Source organism: Anopheles maculipalpis, chromosome 2RL (genome assembly GCF_943734695.1).
Source record: "Anopheles maculipalpis chromosome 2RL, idAnoMacuDA_375_x, whole genome shotgun sequence".
Lineage (NCBI taxonomy): Eukaryota > Metazoa > Arthropoda > Insecta > Diptera > Culicidae > Anopheles > Anopheles maculipalpis.
The window spans coordinates 64,145,207-64,170,780 of record NC_064871.1 but is presented as its reverse complement, the minus strand read 5'-3'; the positions used below and the strand labels follow the sequence as shown (position 1 = coordinate 64,170,780).

General features: G+C 44.0%; 7 protein-coding genes across 7 annotated transcripts in view; 4 read left to right on the top strand and 3 right to left on the bottom strand.

Moving 5' to 3' along the window:
• Nucleotides 1-1,350, top strand: part of LOC126556358 (protein snakeskin) — a 227,264-nt gene extending 225,914 nt beyond the window's left edge. The window contains exons 3-4 of the mRNA XM_050211624.1: nucleotides 843-1,169; nucleotides 1,243-1,350. Coding sequence (XP_050067581.1) covers nucleotides 843-1,169; nucleotides 1,243-1,338 — 423 coding nt within the window. The 3' untranslated portion in view covers nucleotides 1,339-1,350. The remainder of the gene's footprint in view (nucleotides 1-842; nucleotides 1,170-1,242) is intronic.
• The window catches only part of LOC126568754 (pleckstrin homology domain-containing family G member 5), an 80,979-nt gene extending 73,750 nt beyond the window's left edge, over nucleotides 1-7,229 (bottom strand). Inside the window, exon 1 of the mRNA XM_050225357.1 lies at nucleotides 5,577-7,229. Coding sequence (XP_050081314.1) covers nucleotides 5,577-7,127 — 1,551 coding nt within the window. The 5' untranslated portion in view covers nucleotides 7,128-7,229. The remainder of the gene's footprint in view (nucleotides 1-5,576) is intronic.
• Nucleotides 1-25,574, top strand: part of LOC126556056 (rab11 family-interacting protein 4B) — a 314,228-nt gene that overhangs the window by 29,644 nt on the left and 259,010 nt on the right. The gene's annotated exons all lie outside the window — the stretch shown is intronic.
• Nucleotides 12,795-13,397, bottom strand: LOC126567369 (peritrophin-44-like; the record flags this gene model as incomplete). The annotated part of the gene is made up of 1 exon (XM_050223594.1): nucleotides 12,795-13,397. A coding segment is annotated over one exon (603 nt), but the record flags the coding sequence as incomplete, so codon positions are not given.
• Nucleotides 13,769-14,658, bottom strand: LOC126567368 (probable endochitinase). Its single transcript, XM_050223593.1, has 3 exons — nucleotides 14,643-14,658; nucleotides 13,988-14,571; nucleotides 13,769-13,903 (listed from the first exon to the last, which is right to left on the bottom strand). Exons 1-3 carry the CDS (start codon nucleotides 14,656-14,658, stop codon nucleotides 13,769-13,771), a joined length of 735 nt encoding a protein of 244 aa, XP_050079550.1.
• LOC126567367 (uncharacterized) lies at nucleotides 19,105-19,722 on the top strand. Its single transcript, XM_050223592.1, has one exon. The coding sequence runs from the start codon at nucleotides 19,105-19,107 to the stop codon at nucleotides 19,720-19,722; it is 618 nt and encodes a 205-aa protein (XP_050079549.1).
• LOC126567366 (probable chitinase 10) lies at nucleotides 22,607-23,776 on the top strand. Its single transcript, XM_050223591.1, has 3 exons — nucleotides 22,607-22,711; nucleotides 22,777-23,539; nucleotides 23,610-23,776. The coding sequence occupies exons 1-3, from the start codon at nucleotides 22,607-22,609 to the stop codon at nucleotides 23,774-23,776; spliced, it is 1,035 nt and encodes a 344-aa protein (XP_050079548.1).

Below are 25,574 nucleotides of genomic sequence, written 5' to 3'. Positions count from 1 at the left end.
CGATTTGGAAATATCTAACAACATGGTTTTATTGATATGTAACAGTAAGATTAAATGTTCGGTAGAAATTGTCCAAAAAGCAACCTTTTGTTTGTACAATTTAGTTTAAAAATTTATTAAAATTTTAAGTTTTTATTTTAAAAACAGTTATGAAAAGGTTGCACAAAACCGTAACACAAATGAAACCACCATTACAGTGTGGTGTATGTGGTATCAATGTAGAGTTTCCCTTTTTACAAAAGCTTATCGAACCATAAAATGATACCGATGGTCTACCGAACGTTGTTTCTACGAAGTACAAAAATTCGTTCCTGAGCTGATTTTTTTTTCACAACGGACAAGCTTTACGGATGTGCAACAAAAGTAAACAAAAAAAAAACGCTCACAACGCTTTCGGCTGTACGGGTTTGAGATCATTGATTTTTGCCTGTATCATAATGAGGCGTAACACATACGACCACCATCTTTATGACACTCCAATGGAAGGATTACATTGTTACGGCTTTGCACTTAACTTTTTCCCGTTCTCGCAATATCCTCGCGCCAGGAGGACCTTTTTTTTAAGAAGAATCGCGCGTGCTCATTCACACGCACAAGATTCCTTGTTCTTGGGCACTACAAGGATTCTCGATAAAACACTACCATCTTCACGTAACGACCGTCCGTAACGGGAAGCATAAAAACCCCGTATCCCCACCGATCCTGAGCATAATGCATTTCCAAATTAAATTGTGCAAACACCATTAGCGATGGACTCCATGTTTATGGTACCCGCGCGTCTAACCAGAACACCAGCCAGAACCTTTACTTTAAGATCTCCGTTTATCGGTTCATTTTCGTAGGTCATCAACATTGTAGTGCTGATCATTTACCGAACGGGCTATGGTGGAGATTTCCTCGGTATCGGTGGTACATGGAACCTGAATGAGGAGAAAAGCCCCGACGCGGAAATCGTCGCATCCGGTGTGTTTGTCGGTTTCATCATTTACACCGGCGTGCAGCTAATCACGTTTGGTTTCGGCACCACCAAACACAAGTACGAGCTTTCCGACACGATCATGAATGTGGTCGGTACGTTCATGTGGGTTGCTGTCGGTGGTACCGCTCTACACTACTGGCACGGTTATCTGGCCGAGCACGACTTTGAAAACATCACATCCGAGCGAACGGTAGGTTTAGCCTAAGATTTACGCAGGAATTAGCCCTATAGTGAACTTATTCTTACTCCCGTTTCAATTTCAGGCCGGTCTGGCATTAGGCGCACTGTGTGTCATCAACGGAGCCCTCTATCTGGCAGACTCTGTGCTTGCCTTCATTCACTACACTAAATATGCCTAAGTTAAGGTACACCTAAGTGACTATTGCTGACATTGTTTAGAATGTAGTGTATGCAGGATTAGCGAGACTAAGGCTTAAATTTTAACTATCTTGTAATGTTCCACACTGATTTCTGTGCCAGAGCGTCAGTAAGCAAATGGCATAAATCTTAAGAAAAAGGTTTTTGTTTTATTATAGCTCTATCCTTCTCCCTCCAATAAAACCTCTTTTTAACACAGTTGTCGAATGTGCCATCGACAAAAACCGTGAGTTAAATACGGTATAGTGCGTACTACCATCCACAAACAGGCAGAGATAAATAAAACATTTTCACTAAAACTCAACCCATAACTGATAGTGTAATATATTAAAGGAATCACTTAAGTTCCACAGATATACAGCGTTGGACAAAACAATAAGACCATCAAGATTTGCTGCATTGAAACACAATGGGGAATGGGGAAGACATTCATCGAATCGACTTGTTTATGTTATAACTTTTTAACGTTGGAAAAAAAATTTAATTCACTTTGCATTACTACAACACTACGATCTCGATTACGATTTACGATCTCGAGGTGGTAGAGGAGTTCTGCTACCTTGGTACGATCGTAACTTCGGACAACAACGTAAGCAGCGAAATCTGAAGGCGCATTGTTCAGTTGAATCGTGCCTACTACTGACTCCACAAACTCCTGCGATCCAGAAGACTCCAACAACACACGAAATATACGATCTGCCGCACCATGATACGTCCGGTAGTCCTCTACGGGAACGAGTCTTGGACTATGCTGACGGAGGACGCCAATGCACCCGCCATTTTCTAACGGCGGGTGCTAAGGACTATCTTTGGCGGTGTGTGCGAGCAGGGCGTGTGGCGAATGAGAATGAACCACGAGCTAGCTGAGCTGTTTGGCGGTGTTGACATCCTGACGGTAGTCAAAGTCGGAAGGATACGTTGGGTTGAGTACGTGATGAGGATGCCGGACTCATGCCCCACCAAAAAGGTTCTCGTCAGCGACCCGTTCGGCACGAGGCGTAGAGGAGCACAACGAGCTCGCCGTTGGCTGGATCAAGTGGAGTCTAACCTGTCGGAGATCGGATGCAGCCGTGGATGGAGGACTGAATAATCTGTTGTAAGCATTTCCAAAACATGTAGGTGATTTATAAGTAATAATAAATCCTTAATACGGATCCTTAATACGGATGCGGACAATACTAAATGAAACTTAATTGCGATAGAATGTTGAAATGTTATTCATGTTTTTTCCCATAGAGCATTTCCACCGATGATTTTTCTATAGAACAGCAATTTACAACACCACACAGTATCGTGATCTTATTGTTTTGCCCAACACCGTCCAGCCAATTTGCCAATTTATGAATGTGAAAAAACTATTAAAAAAAAAGAACAGAACAAATAAAAATCGAACAGGTTTTTTGCTAATCTTTTATCTTCTAATCTTTTTATCTACCTCTTTTCGCCATTTCAAGTAGTGATAACAATTGCTTCAACCAATTTTTGTCTGGCAACTATAACAATAAACTTATTTCTCTTTTGTTCAAGGCATAACTGAATTTCATTTAGATCTTTCATATTAAAAAAATACACAAACACAAGCATACAATAATTTGCGATCAAATAAAATAAAAACTGGCTTAAATTTTCACCACAAAAATGCAAGGCTATCATCGCACCATTTGTTACTCGTGTGTGTATATATAGCGTAAAGCCCTGTTTTATTTATTTTTACATGTACGTTTGCTTTCCAGCAAAATCTTTAAATAGTAATCATTCGATCTATAATTGGCAAAATACAGAAATAAATACAGCACAGCTTCGCACTTTCAAATAGAGGCGAATGCACTGGACACAAAACGATGCAAACTGCCAACAACATCTCGACAATTTGTTTTCAAATGTGTTTATCACCTTGTTTAGGACTTAAATCAATACACTTTCGTGATTTTTCAAACTAAAGCTAATTATCATCAGTCCTGAGTACAAGAAGCCGGTCCCGACGGGAGTCGATACCAGATCGTACGAGGACCGAAGCCGATCCCGTCCCTCTACCACTGGACTACCCCTAGATTGATCTAGCAAAGCATAAATGGAAATACTAAAAAAAAAAAAACAATCAAATTGATTTTAAAAAAACGTTTCAAACTTGACATCATATCATGCTGATCGGTTATATCTCTTTGTACAAAATAAGTTTTAGTACTTTTCCTCCCCCACTTTAAGGGAAAAGTTTTACAGATTTCGACGCTTTATACAGACGATTTTAAAAAGGTGAATGTGTCCCCCTTACCGTAACTATGTCACACGCAGAGGCTGTACTTCTTACAAGCGAACTGAGTGGGCGTAGAGGGCTCGTGGCTTCGTGCTGAAGCCCGACCAAATTTGGTTGTTGGTGGTAATTAACAGAAAAAAAAGATTTCTTTTGGTCTAAACATTTGATCCAAATCTAAACTTATAGTTTATTCTAAATTATCATGCAGAAGGTCTAAAACCACCTCTGATAATACATACAATAATTTGTGGATCGATTGAAAGTATATTTATCAAACATAATCAAATATTTTACAACAGCTTAAAGGTAACAGAGAAGAAGGTAACAGAGAGAATAAGCAATACGGCCTGGCTGTCCTTTATGAATAAAAAAAAGGTAACACAGATGCTGGTGTTCACAAAGCAGACTGACAACCAAATTCCATCACGACCGTTTCTTCCTTAGAGGATATCAGGAACTGACAGATCAGATGACAGATCAAACATTTTATCACAAACACGAAATTTTGTATATTTTATATTTTATTTGTTGAATTGATTTGTCAAGTTAACCATATGTAACCCCCTTGAAGCGGCGTTTTTTTACGTTTACATTTATAGTTAACATTTACTGTTTTGCATTTAACAAGTAATTGGCCGCACTGTACGTATACAATTAAGGAAAGCAGAGCGTGACAGGTCTGATTCAAAACGATCACACACGACGTTGAATTCGCGGCACAGGGCGAGGAACGCATCCGAGGCGCCAAAACGAGTACGACGTTCCCCTACGTCAAGAAGTGTTCCAGCACGGAGCGATCTTGCCGGGGCGTAAATGTTGATAGCAGAGAGTAGCTTTAGTAGTTTTATTTTAAATACCAATTTAAACAAATCAGGTGAGTATACATATATCTCAAATTTTCTCAGTTTAAGCATTCTTAACAACTTCAAAAATTTGTAAATTTTGTTACAATGTATGCCTGATAACACGCTCGGTAACAGAATCAGTCTCAAAATCTAACTCTGATGTATTGAAGTATTTAGCAATGGTAAAGTTCCATTTTCGTAAGTGAAGCGTTACTAGTTTGTTTTCGAGAAAGGAACGGAACGAACCTGCTAGGGGTTCTTTGTACCTACTTCAACAAAAATAAAAAAGGATCACCGTATCTGTCTGTACAGGAGATTTCAGTGTAGTTTTCTAGTCTATCCAACAATATTGTGGATCGAGGACCTTCATTCCTTAGAGATGACCGAAAGTTCCACAAAAAATAACTTTTCACTTTTTTTTGGTAGATTACGCAAACCTTTGCCACTTTGAGCGTTGCTTTTGTTGTAATATAATGAAGCTTCATACAGGAAAAAGTATTGGAATGCATGTTTTAACATTCTCATGAACGGAAAATATAGGTGCAAAAAACCTACATTGTAATCGGTTTAAGGAACGGAACAAACCTAATAGGTTCGGAACAAAATCCTCATCACTAGGAATAATGATTGAAAGTATTGAGCTATGATTGAGCATTAATACCAAGTGCAATGCAAAAGGCAGTTGAACTTATTTAAAAAATGTACAAAATGGAAAAAAGTCCACATACTACTCGACCAAAATTCCTACCTGCAATCAACTAAGAGTCTGAGAGTCCATTATTAGGATCATCTAACAATTCTTGGGTGGTAAAGATTTCAATCTCGCAATACTACCGACCAAAACTCTTGAAAACATCTCGCCAATATTGACATCTTTTTTCATACGTTTGCTGTTCAGCAATTTGTACAACAATACACCTACCCACAATCAAGCATTTCACTAATGAAGCCATTACTCAAAAGGAATTCATTTGACTTCTTCACATTCTTCACATGCTTATATGTGTTCCGTTCTAGTTTTGTTCCAAAAATTAAGGGTAAGGTTTGTAGGTTGTGATGAGGTTCTTTTTCTCCAAAGAATAATCAAGAAAAATTGAAAGATCTTATGTCTCTTACTCACCTGAACTGGTTTGACGAGATGTCCGAATCCTTCCTCGAAAGCGGATCCATGCTCACCCCCGTATGATCGGCATCGTTTCAAACTTTCACTACGGCTAACGTATCCCACACTACTTCCCGCCTTATCACTAGCATCGGCCATCGCACATAATTTGACACTTTCACTCCCGTCGATCATGCCACTATCACACACATCATACACTGGTGGCGGAGTATGCCGATTGCCAGCTAATTCAGCCAGCGGTTTAGCCGCGGCAAAGCCGACACTGTCTAGATCTAACGCAACTACATCCCGCTCAACGTCCGCACTCCATCGGAAAGACTTCCGGTTCACGTTGCTGATGCACAACAGCTTCTCCGCGTCCAAACTGTTTCGGTACACGTTCTTACCGCGGTCGAGGTTGCTCTCCACGTCCATACTTTTGCGGATGAGCGTCGTTCGCAGAAGAGTGTCATTTTTTCGTCTCCGTCGAACGACACCACTGTTGGTGGCTTCAGCGATTATTGGCGAACTTTGTAGGTTCTGCGCATTCGTAACGATTCCAGATTGGGTAGAGCTGCTCGTAGAATTTTCCACAAATGAGCCTTTTGCATTAGAATCCAGCACGTGACTTGGCTGTCGTTTAAGAAGGTTCGACTCATAGCTATTAAACTGATCATAATCGATGAAGCTCAAATCATCGTAGCTGATCATAAAGTCCTCCTGGCGTAGATTTTGCAGTGAAGTACTCCAGTTCGATACGTTCGAGGATCGCCTTTCGGACCGGAAACTTATTTTACGCCTTATCGAAGCCAGAATGCTGTTCGATCGCTCAAATCGTGGTATGGGTGGTGGTGTGATTTCCGGCGTTGTTGGAACCAAGGGACCTTCCGAAGTTGCGGCTTGCGTCGTTTCTTCTGTGCTCTCCGATCGCTCCAGTATGGCGTCCTCGTGTAGGTTCTGCAGTGTCGATTCATTCTGGCTGCGTCGATACGCCCGTTTCAACTGTATCGAGGACATGCTACGACTGCGTACAAACTGGAAAGGTTGCGCTTCGGCAACTGGAGACACCGCGTTGGTGGTGGCCATATTCTCGCGGCTTCCGCTTAGCTTGCTTACTAGACTGGAGAGTTTGCGCGTCAGAAAGAAACTGTTCGATCGTTCCATTTTCGGTGCGACCGACTGCTCCGACACCGAGGCCAGGCCTCCAACGCCATCGTCAGAGTTTGACTCGGACCGAGTTGAACTGTGGGCCTTGGGCGCCATCGTTTCCTTCCCAGTGGCACGTGCCCGCCGATTCGCTCCACCACCACCAACAGCAGCTGCAGCTGCAGTAACATTTTTGCTCGTAGCACTTTGTTTCATTTTTTTCGCTCGTCCACCTCCACTGGAACTGACAGTGAGGGCCGTCGGTTGACCCGGAACGCACGCAGCTGGTTGAGGGGCCGTCTGAGCCAAAGATGGTTTCGCCGGACCCACGTTCGCACCTGCACCCACTCCGTGTCGGGCCGCTTTGGCGTCCTTACTACGCTGGCTGCCCTGGTGATTACTTTTTTTCGCGCGATTCATCATCTTAAAACATAACTTGCCACCTTCGCTATCGTATGAATGACAATTAATCCCGTCAACCACTTCACACCACCCTGATGTAGTTTGGCTTTAAATGTTTTCGAGAAAAAAGCACTTCTTCGAGAAATTTTGTATGCGTTAGCTACTGTCATACACGATCACTTCCATTCTAACTCGGTCATTCCCGACAACAACACAGGGTCATGTTTACGACACTTACAACATTTGGACTGTTCAATCTTTCCTCCATAAAGTTTTTGGCCACTATTTGCCACTTCTTAGATGCCTTCGCCAACCCAAGGGGAAGCACATGGGGCTGCTGTTTTAGGAAAGGGGTGCGGTTCCTTCCAAAGTGGTACCTTTACCTCAGCTCTACGTAGATACCTGAAGAGTTGTCGTCAGGCCTTCCACAACGCACACAGACACGCAATGTAGTTCATGTACTTTTTTTTTAATTTCTTGTTCCCGCTGATATAACCAACCAACTCTCTGCGAGACACCGGACGCCCTTATCCCTTCGCTACCTTTATTGCACTGTACTGGATGCTAGTTGTCTCACTCGATCACACGGTCGTTTTAAGCGGTTTGTTTGTTTTACACCACCACCGCGCACCGTGAGCTGTACAATTGTCATACACAAACAATGTACGGTCGGGCACCAACACCATCACACCAAGCGCTCGTGGTTCCAAAGATTGCGGGATACTGGCAGCAAGCGGTTCCGTTTGATAACCAACATCTTCCACCTCCATAGACTCTGTTCTTTACTTCAGCTTCAACACTGGCACCTGCACCGCGAGACACTCGAGTGAGAAACTTGACAGCGCGGCACTTGCTCCAAATACACATTCCACAACATTCAGCGCACCGCATGAGCTCGGAAACGAGTTGGGCAGAGTATGTACGGGGGAATAGTTTTTCCACCTTATCAGTGCGACAAACGTTTAGCACAAAGTAGCACCATCACCAACCCAGCCACCTCCCTGCAAGCGCAACCAGTGCGATAACACAGTGGCGGTCGCGTTCTCGTCGTGTAGCTTGCTAAGGTGTAAGAGTGTCACCGGCAACGCAATCGAGACACGTCGCGTGCAGTCCGTCTGGGCAGCTTACCGTACTGTCACAGCTCTCGCACCATCACCGAGCAGGCAGTGCAATTGTTCGGATCGCTGCTGCATCACCAGCACCACCAGCGCGCGCTCTGGCCTTAGTCAGCAACCGGTTTGCCGGTGTGCGCGTTGGGCAGTGTGTGATCGCTGGCTGCAACACGCACATTGAAACAATTGTCACTGCCGGAGACGCCGTGCCGCTAATTAATCAGCTGTTTACGCACTGTGGATACGCACACATTTTATCGATCACTGTCAGTTGATCGATCTCGCGTTCACAACATCAGAGTATCTCTGTATGTGAGCATGTATGCGCTAACTTCTGGTTCGCTATATTGCTTTGGCTTCAACACTACGAAACCGAAACCAAGCATAGCACGATCGGTGTACTTCGGTGTACTGCAACGACTCGATACTGATCTACTCCCATCCACGCGGATCACATTGTATACCGATCGCTAAGTGGCCACCACCTACTTTTGCCACAATCCAGTGATTTGTTTGGTTCCCGCACAGACTGTTGTTGAAGCGCGTTTTTTTTTCCTTCTTCTCGTCACAAAAAAATCATCATCCCACAGTGGCACACGGCGGCAAGCATCGAATCGGTCAATTTCACAGTTTACATTTACTACCGCGATTGCGATGATGTAATGCGAATGACCACGACTGCTCACTGGTGAATCAGACAACTGTGGCATTGGCGTTTTTGCGACCCTTTTTCGGTTTACTTTCGTTCGCTTAACGTTGGGTTGTAGGTCAGCGAGTAAACTCTAGGCCAGTTCTTTCCCTACCAACATGACACAAGCCATCTCGGTGTTTGTGAACCTTTGGCCATCAACAAACTATTCTCATCTTCAATAACTATCGTTGCTTATCAGCGTGCCACACTGCACAAATAGTGGAATGGTAAAGACAATCGCTTCAATAGCTTCGAAACCGACATCAATGAGCGACAAACATACAAAAAGCTGACCATTAAATTTCCAGCATATGATGTCATTGGGCAGTAACTTCGGTGAAAAATCTACAAGCGAGTGCTACACGAAGAAGAAGATACCTTGTTGATGCGGCAGTAAGTGATAATCAAACAACACCTGTGTTTTGGGTAATTATTGAATCTGACAATGTTTAAAAGTATGAACCATTTTTCTATTTTATCAAAATAAAACGCCTATTGCTTTAGTATTGTGATTATTATTAATTTTTATCATTATGTTTACACCTGATCCAAGGTTTCAAAATCAATAAATCGTAAGGTCAATGAAGCAATTGATCTGTTAGTCCCCTTAGGTCCGAATGTACCTGTTTACGTTGATGATCGTTTAATCTTGTGGAACGGCTTAATACGTTCAAACATCCAGCACAATTGTACTTATTTAAAAATCATATTTTACACAATGAGATATGTCTTATCACGGCCAAGCTTTAGGCCTGCTTCGCTAGATTCTGGCATTCTGATCCCATCACCATTAAACCAGGCTGGTCACTTTTCCAACACTATTATGTAGCAGTAGTTTGTATAAATATTGAACACGCGGCTCTGTAAGTACACACCTACGGGTTTTATGATTATAAATCTTGAGTTATATCCTGGTCAGTTTTCATAGAAAATTTAGCTTTTATACCAATTACTTCCTTCTGAACAAAAATTAGAATAGCGAATGGAGGCCGGTTGTGTTCAAACGGATCTTTACAGAACCAGCTTATAGATCTGCACCTTCAAGGATCTAAGGATAAGAGCATTCGTTCTTACGACAAAAAATATCTTGGACCTCCGTATTATATTTATAAAATTCGCAATCAATATAATCCATATCTGAGCAGTATAAATCAGAACATTACGATTACGGTGTTTAAGAAAACGATTAAAGGTTAAGATGAATTCTTATGACGAGTATGTTATTTCTATGGGAGATGGTTAAGTCGTCTCTACCGACTTCAGTTGTAAGACCACTCTTGACCTTTGCAATCATATGATAGAGTTTTGAAATATACACTGGTTGAAAGAACCAGTAATCAGAAGAAAAACTTTGACATCAATCTTTTTCGAATCACTCGCAAAAATGCATCTCCAAAGATTACAACACCAAAACAAATTGTAAATTTTAATTATCAAATCTCCCCTAACTGATTTCTTGCCATGATATCATTGTTCGCATCCTCTGGGCCACCTTTGGTGGTGTGTTCGTGGATGGCGTGTGGAGGAGAAGGAGAACCCACGAGCTTGATGAACTATACGGAGAACCGGAAATCCTGACTGTGACAAAGACCGGCAGGATACGATGGATGGGGCATGTTATGAGGATGCCGGACTCGTGCCCCACCTAGAAGATATTCGTTAACGACTCATAGTTCGGCACGAGGCATCGGGGAGCACAGTGAGTTCGTTTGCTGGATACGATGAAGCAGGACCTGTCGGAGATCGGGCATCTTCACGGATGAGAAGCTTATCGGATCGAGGGATCGAGTATCCTAAAGAATTATTGTTGACCGAGACATGTCACGACACGAGAGAGAGAAAAGGAGAGAGCTAGAGAGATTTTTTGTTAAGATCCACAAAAAGCTTGCAATATTCTAATATCTATTCGAAAAATTCCACTGAGTGATTTAAACCATTTCATTATATGGATCGATATTAGCATTACTACGCCGAAAACCTCTAAGCCATGTCCAAGAAGATGTGCAGAATAAGTTTAATTATTTCTATAGTCAACATTACTTAAAATGCGATTATTGCACGTATAAAAAAGTCTGCTTGTATAAGTTCAAATGAATTTGACAAATAAATCGTAATTCAGCATCTGTAACTGGAATTTCGGTTTTGTATGATCCATCATCTCTCGAACAGGAATCATTTCTTCCAATAAAAACTTAAATTCAATGTTCGCAACTTAAAACACAGCGCATATTGAGGGAAAATGCCATATAATGGCCAACTTGATGACGGTCTGGTGGCCCGTCTCTGAGTGGGAAAAGATATTTCTTATTTAATGTTTAAAATGAGAAAATTACTCATTCACTTATGAGACGTTACAAGAGACGGCTACAAAAGTCCCCAAAAACAATTCACAGTTCATTTTTGGCTGATATATGATTACAAGTATTAAAGGCAATTATATGTTAACTGGGCTGATATAAATGTGCAGGCACCTGCGCACGTGCAGCGGTTAAACGGTTAAACGGTTCTCATACTGAGTGGCTTCAGGGTGCCATGAATTATCAATTTCATCCCGATCATTTGATTCAATCTGATAGAAGCTCCAGTAGCGGATGTAACTAACATCTAACGATGTGCGGAGTGGACTGCTATCTCGTATAAGGAGCCTCCAAAAAGAGGCCCTATATTGCGAGGCAGCCTATTATGGTGGTAGAAGCAGGTGAACTGGATTTTCGTGTACGGACCCGTTGAAGTCTTGAGACATTGTCCTCCTTATCGGTCACACGGTCAAATCCAATCGACTTGATCTGCCACTGGGCGCATAGGGTCTCTGGGGGGCTGAATCAACCACTGTGTAATCGTCCAATCGTCAAACGAACTGTTCATTTCATGACAATTTGATATCTGTTACGAAACCATTTGCCTTGCCATTTGCCTTATCCCTGATTTATTAGAACATTTGCTGATGTCGTTGCTTGTCATAACTTGGGCGAATACAAACAGTTTGCACCTTAAGGGGGTAAGGGCGAAAATCCGAAGCCGACGCTTTTAACGAGTTTGAAAGCTACTCGATGAAACTTTAAGCTTTCAAAAGCTTCTACATAGCCGCAATATTTCATGCAGCGAAATTTTACCTGTTTTCAAATACAAGCAATCCGATTTTAGCGAATCTCGAATAAGTCGAATCGAATTAGGTGAGTTTTTAAAAAAAGAAGCAAATTAAAATCGTTCTTAATTTTATTACCAATTAAATACTACTTCCAGCAAAACTTCTCATTAAATTAACTGCGCAGTTTACGTGACTCAGCTTTGTTTAATAATACAGTTTCGCTTAATTGTAAAATAAATGTAAAATGTCGTCTTGTCAAAAAATAGAAATTTATGAACAGAATACATAATTTTATTAATCTAAATATAAACTCTACACAATCTTAAATAAAGCTGCTAAAAAAGGCTGAAACAACGGGAAGACCATTCTCTTTCGCAAAGCTTTGCGTAACTGAAGTTTCTAGTGTCTTATTTGTCTCTTATCTATATCAGACATTTTGCATGTTTGCCTCAAAGACTCAAGGAAGAAGAACTGTGTGTGCGGGGTGGAATCACGTAGTTTTGGTTCACAATTATCGAACAGTTTCAAATGGGTCAAACGAGATCAGTACTTCGAAATCATGACATTGTTAGCTGCGGAAGCTGAATGAAATTGTCTCTTATTACAAACTTTCAATAGTCTTGCAATATTTCTCTTATGCGCATTATATTTCTGATCTACTGCATCTGCTATGGGATGCAATTCGGTGAACTAAACTACTTACAGTTTCGGACGCCCAATACCGTTTCCCTTCACATTTAGACTTTACAAATCAAAACTTTAGCAATGTGCATCTTGCAAATCAATTTATCTCCAATTCATATCAGGGCAGTGCCTGGTGGGCACACATAATCAGTGGACGCAACACACTTCGAGACGGTGCGACTGAACACGGTAGCTCCGGCGCAGGAGCGCACCACCGGATTCAGCTTATCGCAGATAATGTATTTCTTGCACGAGCTCAACACCGGATAGAACGTAGTCGGTAAAGCAGTAGCCGGATCTACCGAAAGGCAAGGATTCTCCACGCACTTACTGTCCCCAGCCAGTACGCAGTCTCCAAACACCTCATCAAACAGCGTCCCTTCAGCACACGTTCTATTGAACGGTGTTTCGCCGACACACAGCGTGTAAGTGGTGCACACATTCGGGATCGCCACAGCCTTCAGCCCGGCGTTTCCAGTGCAAGGGCCAATGGTGCAGGCCACCTTCTCAGGAATGTCACACAGAGATCGGGTGGGATCGTAATATTTCTGATCGGGGCACGTCTGAAGAATAGCTTTACCCTGATAACAGGTGTAGTATTGATTGCAACTCGTCGGATCGGCATGGAAAGAAGTTACTGTACTGTCGCAAACCGGTGGCGTTACGGCAGCGCACGCACCCAGCAGCGCCATTACCAGTGCAAGATGGGCTAGATTTGAAAAATAAACACGACAATATTGTCAAGACTCACATCTGGAAACGGTTGAAAATCCATACTCACAAATATTATTCATTTTTCTTCTCTCAAACAGAAACACGATGAAAATTATGAATGAAACGCTCCCTTTACATATGCTAACTGAAACAATGATCTCGATATAAGACTTTTATTCCACGGAAAGTCACTTATATAGCTGCACTTTGTACGTGTGTACCATTTACACCCCCAAAAATGTAAACACATTTCAGATGATCCAGCTAGATAAAAGAGTTTTATTTTGCGTCACAATTTTGAGGCCGCCAAGGTATCTTTATTTGCTTTGCAACAACGTACAAAGATTAAATACGAGTCGTACCTAAAAATCTTCTACCAGATATCTAATTCTGGTTCATTCATCATAACGGGTGCTGCCGTGGGTGCGTCCGTTGGTATGTCCGTTGGTGCATCCGTAGGTGTCACCGTTGCTGCTTCCGTGGTTACACCTGGGGCAGTGGTTGCGCCCTTAATTTTTAAAGTATTAATCACATTGAATTACACACAACCCGAGTAAAAGAAATTAAGGTATGATTTTTGTCCAATACTTACATTGCATACACCACCCACTGTACATTGCTCGAGAGTCTGATCAAAGGTGAGACCTGGAGCACAATCCCTTAGAATTGAGTCACCGGCCAAGCAAATTATATACTGAGAACAGTTGGTAGGATTGGGGTGAATCTCAAGTACAGGCGGATCCGGTGGAGGCTGCGTGCAGGGATTGACCACGCAATTTGTTTCATTCATATAATTACACTCTTCCAACACTGGATCGAAGTACAAGCCTTCGCTGCAGGTTTGATTGTACGCCACCCCACCAATACAGATGATGTATTGATCACACACGTTGGGCACGGGTAGATATACAATTCCATCCGGGGGACAATTGTTAACGTTGCACTGTACTTTTTCTTTGATATCGCACACAATTTTCACTGGATCGAAATACTTGCCATCCGGGCAGGCCTGTTCGTAGCCTTTGTTACCGTAACAGGAGAAGTACAGAGAGCAATTCGTTGGGTGTGGTAGAAATCCGTCCGTTTGTCCTGCTTCCACACAGGGATCTACGGTGGTTTGTGCTGTGGCACAACCGATTATGGCCAGCAGAGCAAAAAGCCCTACCACACGAATGTCTGACAAGTGATTACAAGAAGTTAGATTTTTTTCACTTCCTACAAATCCAGGAGTAGTTTAAAATACTTACTCGCTTCGTGAATCATGTTGATCACAACAGTGAGGATTAAACACAGTGTCCTGAACGGCACCATAGTTCGTGTTTTATACGCTCTGAATTGTACAGCAGCTATCTTATCGATTTCAGATCAATCTGAGATTGATGGTGATTTTACCTCGTTGATATGGGATTCTTGACGGTATAATGGCTTAATCATGCGTATTCCCTTTTTACCACCTGCTATCGCAAAACAGTGGATAGATTCTTTCACAATCCATTGTTCTGCACTGGTCCTAGACTGTACGTGTAATTGTTTAAATCCCTGCAAACTCGACGACTAGGGGTGTCAAACAGCTCTAGAAAATTTAAAAAAAAACTTTCTGGCATGTTGTTGTTTTTTCGAATTTCAGCTGTTATCATTAATTCAGGGGATGAAACTAATTTCATTTGAAAGTTTTCATAAAGCAAATGCGCCAAAGCAATCGGCCATAAAAGTTTGACGATCCTGCGTTAACCCAACGTTTAATCAGACGCGTATGAATGACGCCATATCGCTCCAAAATAGATGATCTATTTTGATCATTGTTTCTAGCTAACAAACACTGATATATACGCATTGTATGTGTCCATTCATCAACGCATTGGTATTTTTGGGTTGACACTTTGACCGGTTGAATAGTAAGTGTTCCATTCATAGATGTTTTTGTCTTGTGATGTCATCTTGTGTGTGTGTGTCATTAAATTATAAGAAAGCTAATAAATGCTTATAAAATATGACATCGACCCACTACATCTCCAAGTTTCCACGTGATTTATTTTTCTTTACATCGATCGACAACTTTGATCACTCTTCGATCTGCCTCGTGTCTAGAGCCTACTTATCTGAAAATGAATTTACTCATAACACACGGAATCTAACCCATTTAAAGACTACTCACGAGTTCCATAAACCACTTAAACCATTGCTGTTTCTACTATGCATTAACGAACCTATACACACTCTTCTGTCAGTCATCAAATGCTTGCTGTATGCTGAAGACATGTGAGATGGTTCAAGCAGCTCTTTCAAATAAGGGAAGTGCAGAACAAGTGCTAACTTGGATGAGCAACGTCAGAAGCGCCATCCCCTAGATTTCTGTATCCGCGCCATCAAGCGGATCAAACACCGCTTCATGAGAAGATCCTGATCACAGGCATAATCAACAAGTCCTTTTTCACTTTCGCATTGGTCATACCCGCCTAAAACACTCCTACCTCCTAGACAATTCCAGTCTTCCATTCTGCCACTTCTATGACGCTGTCATCACCGCCGTATGCTCACCGTTCGCCATTGTTTCACTACACACCAATCCACCTGCCAACTAGACACAGTCTTCAAAACCATTTTAACACTCTCAAGTAGTAGCAGAACAAACACATCCATTTTCTTCGCATCAGCTAAATACTTAAATATCGTAAATAGACGAATGAAGTCTTAAAGACCCAAAGCCTTCCAAAATAATATTGCCGATAGAAAGTGAGACTTTGATAGGAAAGAGTGTCAGTTAGGGGCATAAGTAATGCCTGTTGCACATGGACCTCAAGGTCCATGTGCAACGATGTACAGCGTGTGAACGGGTGGGTATGCCATCAATACATACACCTATTGGCAATTCGTTCAGCATTGAGCTAGCAAATTTTTCATGATGACCGATGACATCAATTTTATGCATATGCTTCGGGCTATGCACGGGCCAAAAATTTGGATACATTGGTTTTATTCATATCGTTTGATTATAACACAGCACAATGATTCTTTTTTTTTACTCTATGTCCAACGGTCTTGTTTTGTATCATTTCTTTTTTACAGTCGTACCCAAAGGTAAAGAATTATTGATTGATTTGAACCATCTTTAGTCATAAAGCGGAGTATCAGGAATTAACGGTTTGTTAGTTTGAGTGTTAGCCCTTTTGAGGTCCTGAGCGGAATGGATTTTGGGGCCTCTGAAATCATATGTACTGATTGGATCGGGTACTGAATGACCGGGTTGGACGTTGGGAGGGGTTCATTAGACAGGGAATATAACAAAGATAGGAATTTTCACATAAACAAGGGAATGGAGGGGGGGGAGGGAGGGTTGGCACTCAATGCTTCATGCTTGTTTCTCTTTGCAATGTATATGAATTTTGTGGAGTTGAACTTGGTGTACAATACAAAACAATTGTCGGGCCCCATCCATCAGATCCATCAGTATATACAACAACCAAGTCGGTTTGGTAAGATATGCCTCTCATACATAGGAAAATCTGCCTCTGATGACAGACAACATAAAGTTTGTTATGCAAAAATCGTTCGCCATGGTTGAGATGAAACCTTCCATGTGAAAATAAATTTACAAAAAAAAAACTATCTCGCTTTTGGGTTCATTGACTTGATTTTACCAATACGGATGTTCTACAGTATGCTTGAAATACCTGCTTGCCGGAGGCTCTGATCGTGATAGAGCCCGAGGGGGAAGCAGAGTGTTAGTCAACGCTTCGAGTTCGCACGAAATGTGAGATATATCGCACATTGATTCGCCCGGGGGTTCTATATGGCCACGAGTCTTGGACCATCCGAGCGGAGGATGCAAACGCTCTTGGCGTGTTTGAGCGACGCATCCTCCGGACTATCTTTGGCGGTGTGTGTTCCCCAGCCGGCATGGAGTGCGGAGGAGAAGGAGGAACCACGAGCTTGCTGTGCTATACGGATAACTGGACATCCTGACGGTGGCGAAGACCGGCAGGATACGATGGCTGGGGCATATTATGAGGATGCCGGACTCGTGGCCCTCCAAAAAGGTATTCGTCAGCGACCCCCAGTTCGGCACGAAGCGTCGGGGAGCTGAGGCGTCGGGAAGCTGAACAATAGATCCTGGAGATCTATTGTTGACCGGACCATGTCAGGAAGACGTGCCCTATTATTTCTTTTTTTTTTTAACGGGGAGTTAACCTTCAAAAGGTCCCCATCTCGGAAGGTGGCCAACGGCTACAGACCAACCCTCAAGATGGGGTATATGGGATTCATCGAGACGCTGGGCCCGTTAAGCGCACCCGGCAGCCGATGCGACCCAAATAAACCACTCCTCGACCTGATCCGAATCCTGCCGATGCGCTGATGTGCGTAGTACTCCATGCAGGATCGTTTGTGCGATGCACTCATCCAGTTGACGCGCGGCTGCTGCGTCATTCTTCCTAGTTGTCTCAGCTGCTACTGCTGCTTCGTGCCTTCCTTTCCGCTGCTGCTTCTCCTATACGCCCGTCTGTAGCCGTTACTCCCGGTTGGGTCTTAGCTCCTGCTGCTGCTCTGGTTACTCGTCGCTGCTACTGCTGCTTCCGTTGTCGTTGTCGTCCTTTGTGGGCGGTTTCGGCGGCAGCTGTTGCTGCCTTGTTCATTCCGTGTTCCGCCGTCGTTGTTGTCGCCTCCGTCTTGCCGTTGGTGGACTTTCCTCATTCCACATCACTTGGAGGTTTCTGAAGATGGTCCGAGCGGCAGTCCGAAAAGCTTCCCAAGTGTCGCGGTTGGCACACATTTCCGCCGCCAGATTGTCCATCGACAAGCGGGTGTGGCTCTGCTGCTGCATCTCTTGTTGGATCCGAGCAAACCGTGGACAGTGGAACATTTCGTGGTCGACATCTTCCACGTCGTATTCACACACCGGGCAGTTTGGCGAGCCGTCGAGGATGCCTTTCTCGACGAAGTAGGTCCGGAGAAACCCATGCCCTGTAAAGAGTTGAGAGAGGTAAAAATCAATTTCTCCGTGCTTGCGATTTACCCAGGACATAATGTCCGGGATAGTTATCCTCGTCTTCATTCCCGGCGATCCCTGCTTCTCCGCTCCGGCTGTCGACTGTTGTTGCCAGCGTTCCATGGTCTCCTCTCTGCGACGCTTTCGTATACTGGTCCAGGACATCCGCTACCTTATCGTCAAGGCAGCAGATATCCTCCTCTAGGACGTGGACTAGCGGGATAGTACTTGCGACCACGCAAGCTGCATCATAGGAAACCGTCTTTAAGGCGCTGGCTACTCGTAGGACTCCTGTGCGGTGTGTCCTCTGAACGGTGGTGCGATGGATGTCTCTCTGTAGAAGTGTCCGTCCCAACGATGGAGCCACGTAACGGACAATGCTATTCCCAACGTAAGCAGGACTCTAATTCTGCTGCTTTTGGGCAACACTTGTTCGGCATCAGAGCGGTTAAGGCATTCATGCTACGCGACGCCTTGGTGCAAACCTTCTCCAGGTTAATATAGGATCTCCGTACCCTACTCCAACTCAATACGTACAATCCACGGCGTACAGAACGGTAACATATCTGTCCAAATATCTGAGCTTGGGTATACGGGATAGTAGTAGCTACAAGATAGTACCACTTCAGGAGGTGCGATGAAAGGGTACAATGGTGCGCTAGTACCGTAGCAAATGCAGAATCTACCAAAGTGGTGGAGAAACGCGTGAGCTCGGTACGGCGTTCATGGTGCTAGGTGCGATGCAACAACGGGTGTTTGGATGGTGGCCAGTCAACGAACGAATGTGCAGGTTGAGGAATCGTGGCAGGTTCTTCAATCTGAGCATCATAAATGTGCACAGTCCGCACCTTGGGAGCACCGATGACGAGAAGGAGCTCTTCTTTACGCAGCTAGAGAAGGTGTATGACCGCTGCCCACAACATGATGTGAAGATCGTCATCGGAGACCTTAATGCTCAGGTCGGACAGGAGGAGGCATATAAACCAACAATTGGAAGCTTCAGCGCCCACCAGCTGATAAACGACAACGGCATCAGGCTTATCAATTTTGCCTCTTCCAAGCACATGAGCTTTAGCAGCTCATTTTTCCAGCACGCACCTCGGTTCAGCTACATCTGGAGATCACCACTACAAACCTATTCCCGAATCGACCACGTTCTAATAGACGGAAGGCACTTCTCGAATATTATCGACGTGAAAACGTACAGATGCGCAAACGTCGACTCGGACCATTTCCTGGTAATGGTAAAGCTGCGCCAGAAACTCTCCGTGGTCAACAACCAACGGTGCAAGCCTACCCCAAGGCTCTATCTGGATCGGCTGAGGAGTGCTGATGTGGCGTAGGGGTATGTGGCAGCGCTCGGGGAAGCGCTCCCGGACAATAATCCCACATTGCCCCTCGGAGACCACTGGCGTATGGTGGAACGAGCCATCAGCACCGCAGCCAAATTGAAAATTGGCCGCTTACCACGCAGATAGCGAAAAGAATGGTTCGACGAACCAACCACGAACCTTCATGCTTCAGCATGAAACCCGTCAGAACGTGGAAAACTACAATCGACTGAGGAGACAACAGACCCTGCTCTTCCAGGAAAAGAAGCGCCGCTTTGAAGAGTGAGATGAAAAGCTGCTGGAGCAGCTTTCTCAGTCGGGGGACGCCTGCTCGTTTTACAGGAGGTTGAAAAAGGCACGGAGCGGATTTGCTCCTAAAACCGCGATGTGCCGGGACGCAGATGGAAATCTCCTGACAGACGAGCGGAAGATGATCGAAAGGTGCTACTTCGAAGGAGACCTGAACGGAGCAGAGACCTGAGAGGTTGGTGCTAGTAGCAGAACAAGCCAACAGCAGCAGCAACAACATCAGTGACAGCAATAGTGTAGAAGACGAAGTGCCTCCGCCATCTCTGGATGAGGTGGCCAGCGCCATCAAAGACTGATTAAGCTTGTTTATTTTTCAAAAGTATAGACTAAAAAGAAATCGCGAAGTGGGTGAGGTGGGAGGAATTCCTTAGAGTTACGTAATATTGGGGGAGGGAGTTTCTTCCAGTATTTTGTTTTGTTACAAAATACTGTGGGGTCAGTCTCTCTGCATGGCTCGGTGGCAGAGTTTGTGGGACACCGATGAGCTCGGGAGGTTTCTTTATTCGATCACTCCCCAAGTGTCCTTGAAGCCTTGGTTCCACGGCATCTCAGGTGATCGTGCGTTCATTCGAATGATGTCTAGACTTAGGTCTAATCATTTCGCTTTGGGCGCGCATCTCCAGCGTATAGGACAGGTCGACTCCAAAGTATGGGGCTGCGGCCTCGGATACCATGACATAGATCATCTTCTATGGTCTTGTGTGGAATACGAGGCTGCTCGACCCGCCTTGTTAGACGCAGTCCGGGGCATTGGAAAGTTGCCGGATATTCCAATTCGGGACCTGCTGGGAGACTGCGACGAGGTCTACCTGAGAGTAATCTTTCTCTTCTGCCGTGCTAACGGATTATTAGTATGATCCCCTTCCCCCTTTACTCCCACTGTTTGTCTGTCTTATACATGTTGTACCTCGCTTGTATGAATGGTGATGGATGAATGGATGAATGAATGAATGTATGAATGAGTACGATGCGTGAAGGGTTGGGTAGCGTATGGAAAAATTGCATCGGCCTATGCTATGGACGGACAAACCAGCGACGGGATGAAGAAGGACAGTATCGAGACTTCATCACAACAATCGGACACAATCAAGGAACTTTCGGAAAGGAAAATGATCAAGACCCCCGCTACCATCTGGACCACGAGCATGGATACGCCTGACATACCCCGGGATAAGGTACCCTCACACGATAAGACCCCCGCTAGGAACACGACTTTGGCTTTGGATGACGGAACACACGCAATGAAACAACCGAGCACACCCGGGATATGGTGCCCTTTCACAGCTCGGAGAAGGAAATGTCTCCCTGCAAAGAGGAAAGGAGTATACTAATTTTAAGTTTATTGTAAGCAATACGGCCAGGCCGTCCCTTATGAATAAAAAAAAAAAAAATACTGTGGGGGGTGATGGTCGAAACAATTCAATTAATTCATGGACGCTGCCTTAACGGTATGTTTATCAACTGCTTGGCTTTGTATACGAAACATAATTTCGCTTTGTCCTTCACGTTTGCGAGATCACCTGATATTTACGAATATCATTTAAACGGCAATGTTTTTTTTCTTTTTACATTATTTCTAGATACCACTTAAATGCTCGAGCGAAGTGGTTGCCTTGTTAAAAAATGAATATGCCCTGCATGCTTTAGGATCGTTCGTTACTACCTATTAAATAAGTTGCCATTTCATAAATATTTGAAGAACTAAAAATATTTAGAGAAAAATAATATTGCGTACTGTGATGCCATTAAAGCGAAAACTAGGTAAAGATTGTAATTATTATCATTGTTATCGATAAACTTTATTTGAAAGCGCATAAACAGCAAGAAGTATACCAAATCCACGATCAAGTGATTTTTTGCTAGAAATTTTAAACTTAATTAAGGGCTACTGGCCGACGTGCATGATGAACTTGCAAAATGATGATGCAGAACCTATGGAATTCCGGTTTTGATTGGGATGAACAAGTATCGAACAAACCGTACCCTTCTCAACGACACATCATTTTATTCGTTACTATCTTCGTTCCGAATAAGGTTCATATCGGCCACGTAAGAAGCAAATAGCTATCATTGTACTAACTTTGTACATTTGTTCATCACATGACTACTATCCTATTTGTTAAGTTTGGTGTTAAATATCTTTGTCATCCAGCAGTTCAACAGCAAAAATTTGATAAAAAAAAATTCCCCCACACAACTGAAAAGAGAGATCGTTTTAATTCTGTTTCTTTCTCCTTTCGCGGTTTGACTCACTGTTCTATCTCGTCTCGAGCCCTCGAAACTCATGATGGTCATTAAGATATAGAAAACATCCGAAACAACAAGTACCCAAAACATGAGTTACGTTTCAACGGGTATCATTCAATCGCTTAAACGTATAAATATACCTCCCTTGTAGTGGGCGACAGAAATTGGTCGTTGTGTTTAGTTAAGCACCGAATCCCACATTCAATAGTAGAAAAACTGTCTCGTTCGGAAGAAGGCGTTAAAATGCAAGGTACACTATGAAACACGTATTTACTTAAGATGTGTAGTTATATACCGGATTTGAACTAACGAAGATTTTTTTCTCCCACTTGATTGTTACATGCTGTTGCTGGTCCCGCTTCAACGATACCTATTAGCCCTTGGCCTGATAGCCCTTATTGGGCTCTTTGTCGGCTCTGCATCGGCAAGATTTATTTCGGATAATGTAAGTAATAGTTTATCATTATCTAAGAAGCTCGTTGCCTATTAGCAAATTATACATTCTTACAGATTTGTCTAGCAATGCCAAATGGGCAGAAGTTGCCCGTTACCGACGACTGTGCTGCATACATCGTTTGCGAATACAATGTACAGAAAATTCAACACTGCGCCTTCGGCACACTGTTTGACCCTTACGCGATGGTTTGTAACTGGGCTGCGTTCGTCAAATGTGGACAAACACCTTCGTTGCCTCCATCGTCGATTGTTGTTGCGCCCTCCTCTACCCCTCCTTCCATTCCGACTGTTCAAACACCTTTCAGCACGACATCCTTTAAACCGCCTATAGCTTTCCCCAGTGCCATTCCGACTGCTCCGACACCTCCACCAACAACAACAACAGGATACCCCAACGTGCCTACTGCTCCCACTGCACCGCCAACAACACAACCACCGTACATTCCCACTGCTCCTACGGCGGCACCAACATCAAGAACGCCAGTGGTGGTGACTTCTGTTCCGACGATTCGTCCAACCACTACACCGCGACCGATGATAACCACCGCCCCAACCTTCTATCCACCCATGAATCCATACCCATTCTGCACACCGGAAGAGTTCAGCTTCATCGCCCATCCGTCTGCCTGCGAGAGTTACTATATTTGCGCCTACGGCAAGCTGATCTTGCACAGCTGTGGTCATGGCGTTTACTGGAACACGGCTACCAACCAATGCGACTTCCCCGAAAACACCGACTGCACCAATCTGCCGAATCCAGCAGCACCGGAAACGTCGACGCCATCCGCAGAAACAACGACGATATCAAGCACACCGGGTAAGGAAATGGCAAGCGTATGCGACAATAGATAATCCCAACTAAAAAGCCTATTAATTCCTCTCTTTAGACTGTTATGGCAGTGACATTTTTTACCCAAACTACAACGACTGCAGCCAGTACTACATCTGCATTGGATTGCAACCAATCCTGATGAGTTGCCCGACCAACTATCTATGGAACAGCAAAACCGCCCAGTGCGATCTTCCCGCTAAAGCAGTTTGTGCGAAGAAATAACACACCAGCTGCAGGAGATTTGTTATTCGTTACGCGCCAGTTCACTAAAATACATTTTTTATAATGGATGTTTTCGGTTGCATAGGTTTTTACATGTCTATTTTGTGTTGGAACAAACGTCAGTACAATGATCGGATTTTTTTTAAAATTAATCTCACTGATTGTCTTAATCCCAATATCACAAGAGGGTCCAAGTGAGCACTACAACTTGGGATACAGGTCAGAAATTTCTGACTTCTTTAACTTAATTCTAAGCCTAGCTGGATAGTCAGTACTGCATGCGTGCGTTTGAATAATGATTTGTGTTTTGCAGAAACTACCTACTTATACCTTTTCGGAAGAAATCACATAAAATTTTCTTACAAATGACACTTTACAGCTGGATAGTCATCTTGTGTCTAAGCTTTGTCAATGTCTTACATGCCCTATCACTTTTTATGTAACTAATATTCATAGAAATAGATGGTTTCGTCACATATCTAACCGTTTATACCTGTGTTGTTGTCAAGAAATCTACGTTCACCAACACATATAATGTCTTGCATGTAAGGATTCTTCAATATTGGGAGTGTGAATTAGTAACTAGCTAGGTAACTCGGTAACTCGAAATTCACTATCCATATAATATGTGAACAAATCGACCAAATCTTCACTCTACGGCAGATCCTCCAAATAGGCCGGGAGCACCAGATCCCTACGCACCACCTGTTCATTGACTTCAAAGCGGCCTACGATACCATAGATCGGACCGACCTGTGGAACACCATGCAGCAGTACGGATTCCCTGGGAAGCTGGTACGGCTGCTAAAGGCCACGGGGACGGGGTGCAGTGCAAGGTGAGAGTTTCGAGCATGCTGTCGGAATTGTTCGAATCTCACCGGGGTCTGAGGCAAGCTGACGGACTCTCCTGTTTGTTGTTCAACATCGCTCTGGAGGGTGTCATGCGAAGCGCGGGTTTCGACATCCAGGGCACGATTTTCACCCGATCTCTCCAATTCCTTGGCTTCGCGGATGACATCGACATCATCGGACAGACAACTGAGGCGGTGTGCGAGGCGTACAACCGATTGAAACGCGCCAGTAGAATTGGATTGAGCATCAATGCGACGAAGACAAAATACCTGCTTGCCGGAGGCTCTGACCGTGATAGAGCTCGACTCGGAAGCAGAGTATCAGTTGACGGCGACGATCTCGAGGTGGTAGAGGAGTTCTGCTACCTTGGTACGATCGTAACTTCGGACAACAACGTAAGCAGCGAAATCTGAAGGCACATTGTTCAGGGGAATCGTGCCTACTACTGACTCCACAAACTCCTGCGATCCAGAAAGACTCCAACAACACAAGAAATGTACGATTTACCGCACCTTGATACGTCCGGTAGTCCTCTACGGGTACGAGTCTTGTACTCACCATTTTCGAACGGTGGGTGCTAAGGACTATCTTTGGCGGTGTGTGCGAGCAGGGCGTGTGGCGAATGAGAATGAACCACGAACTAGCTGAGCTGTTTGGCAGTGCTGACATCCTGACGGTAATCAAAGTCGGAGGGATACGTTGGCTGGGGCACGTGATGAGGATGCCGTATTCATGCCCCACTAAGAAGGTGCTCGTCAGCGACCCGTTCGGCACGAGGCGTAGAGGACCACAGCGAGCTCGTTGGCTGGATCAAGTGGAGTCTACTGTAATCTGTCGGAGACATGATGCAGCCGTGGATGGAGGACTGCAGCCCTAGACCGAGTTTCCTGGAAACTGATTGGAGACCTGGCTATGTCGACGCGACGTGCTCAATCTTGAGCAGGCC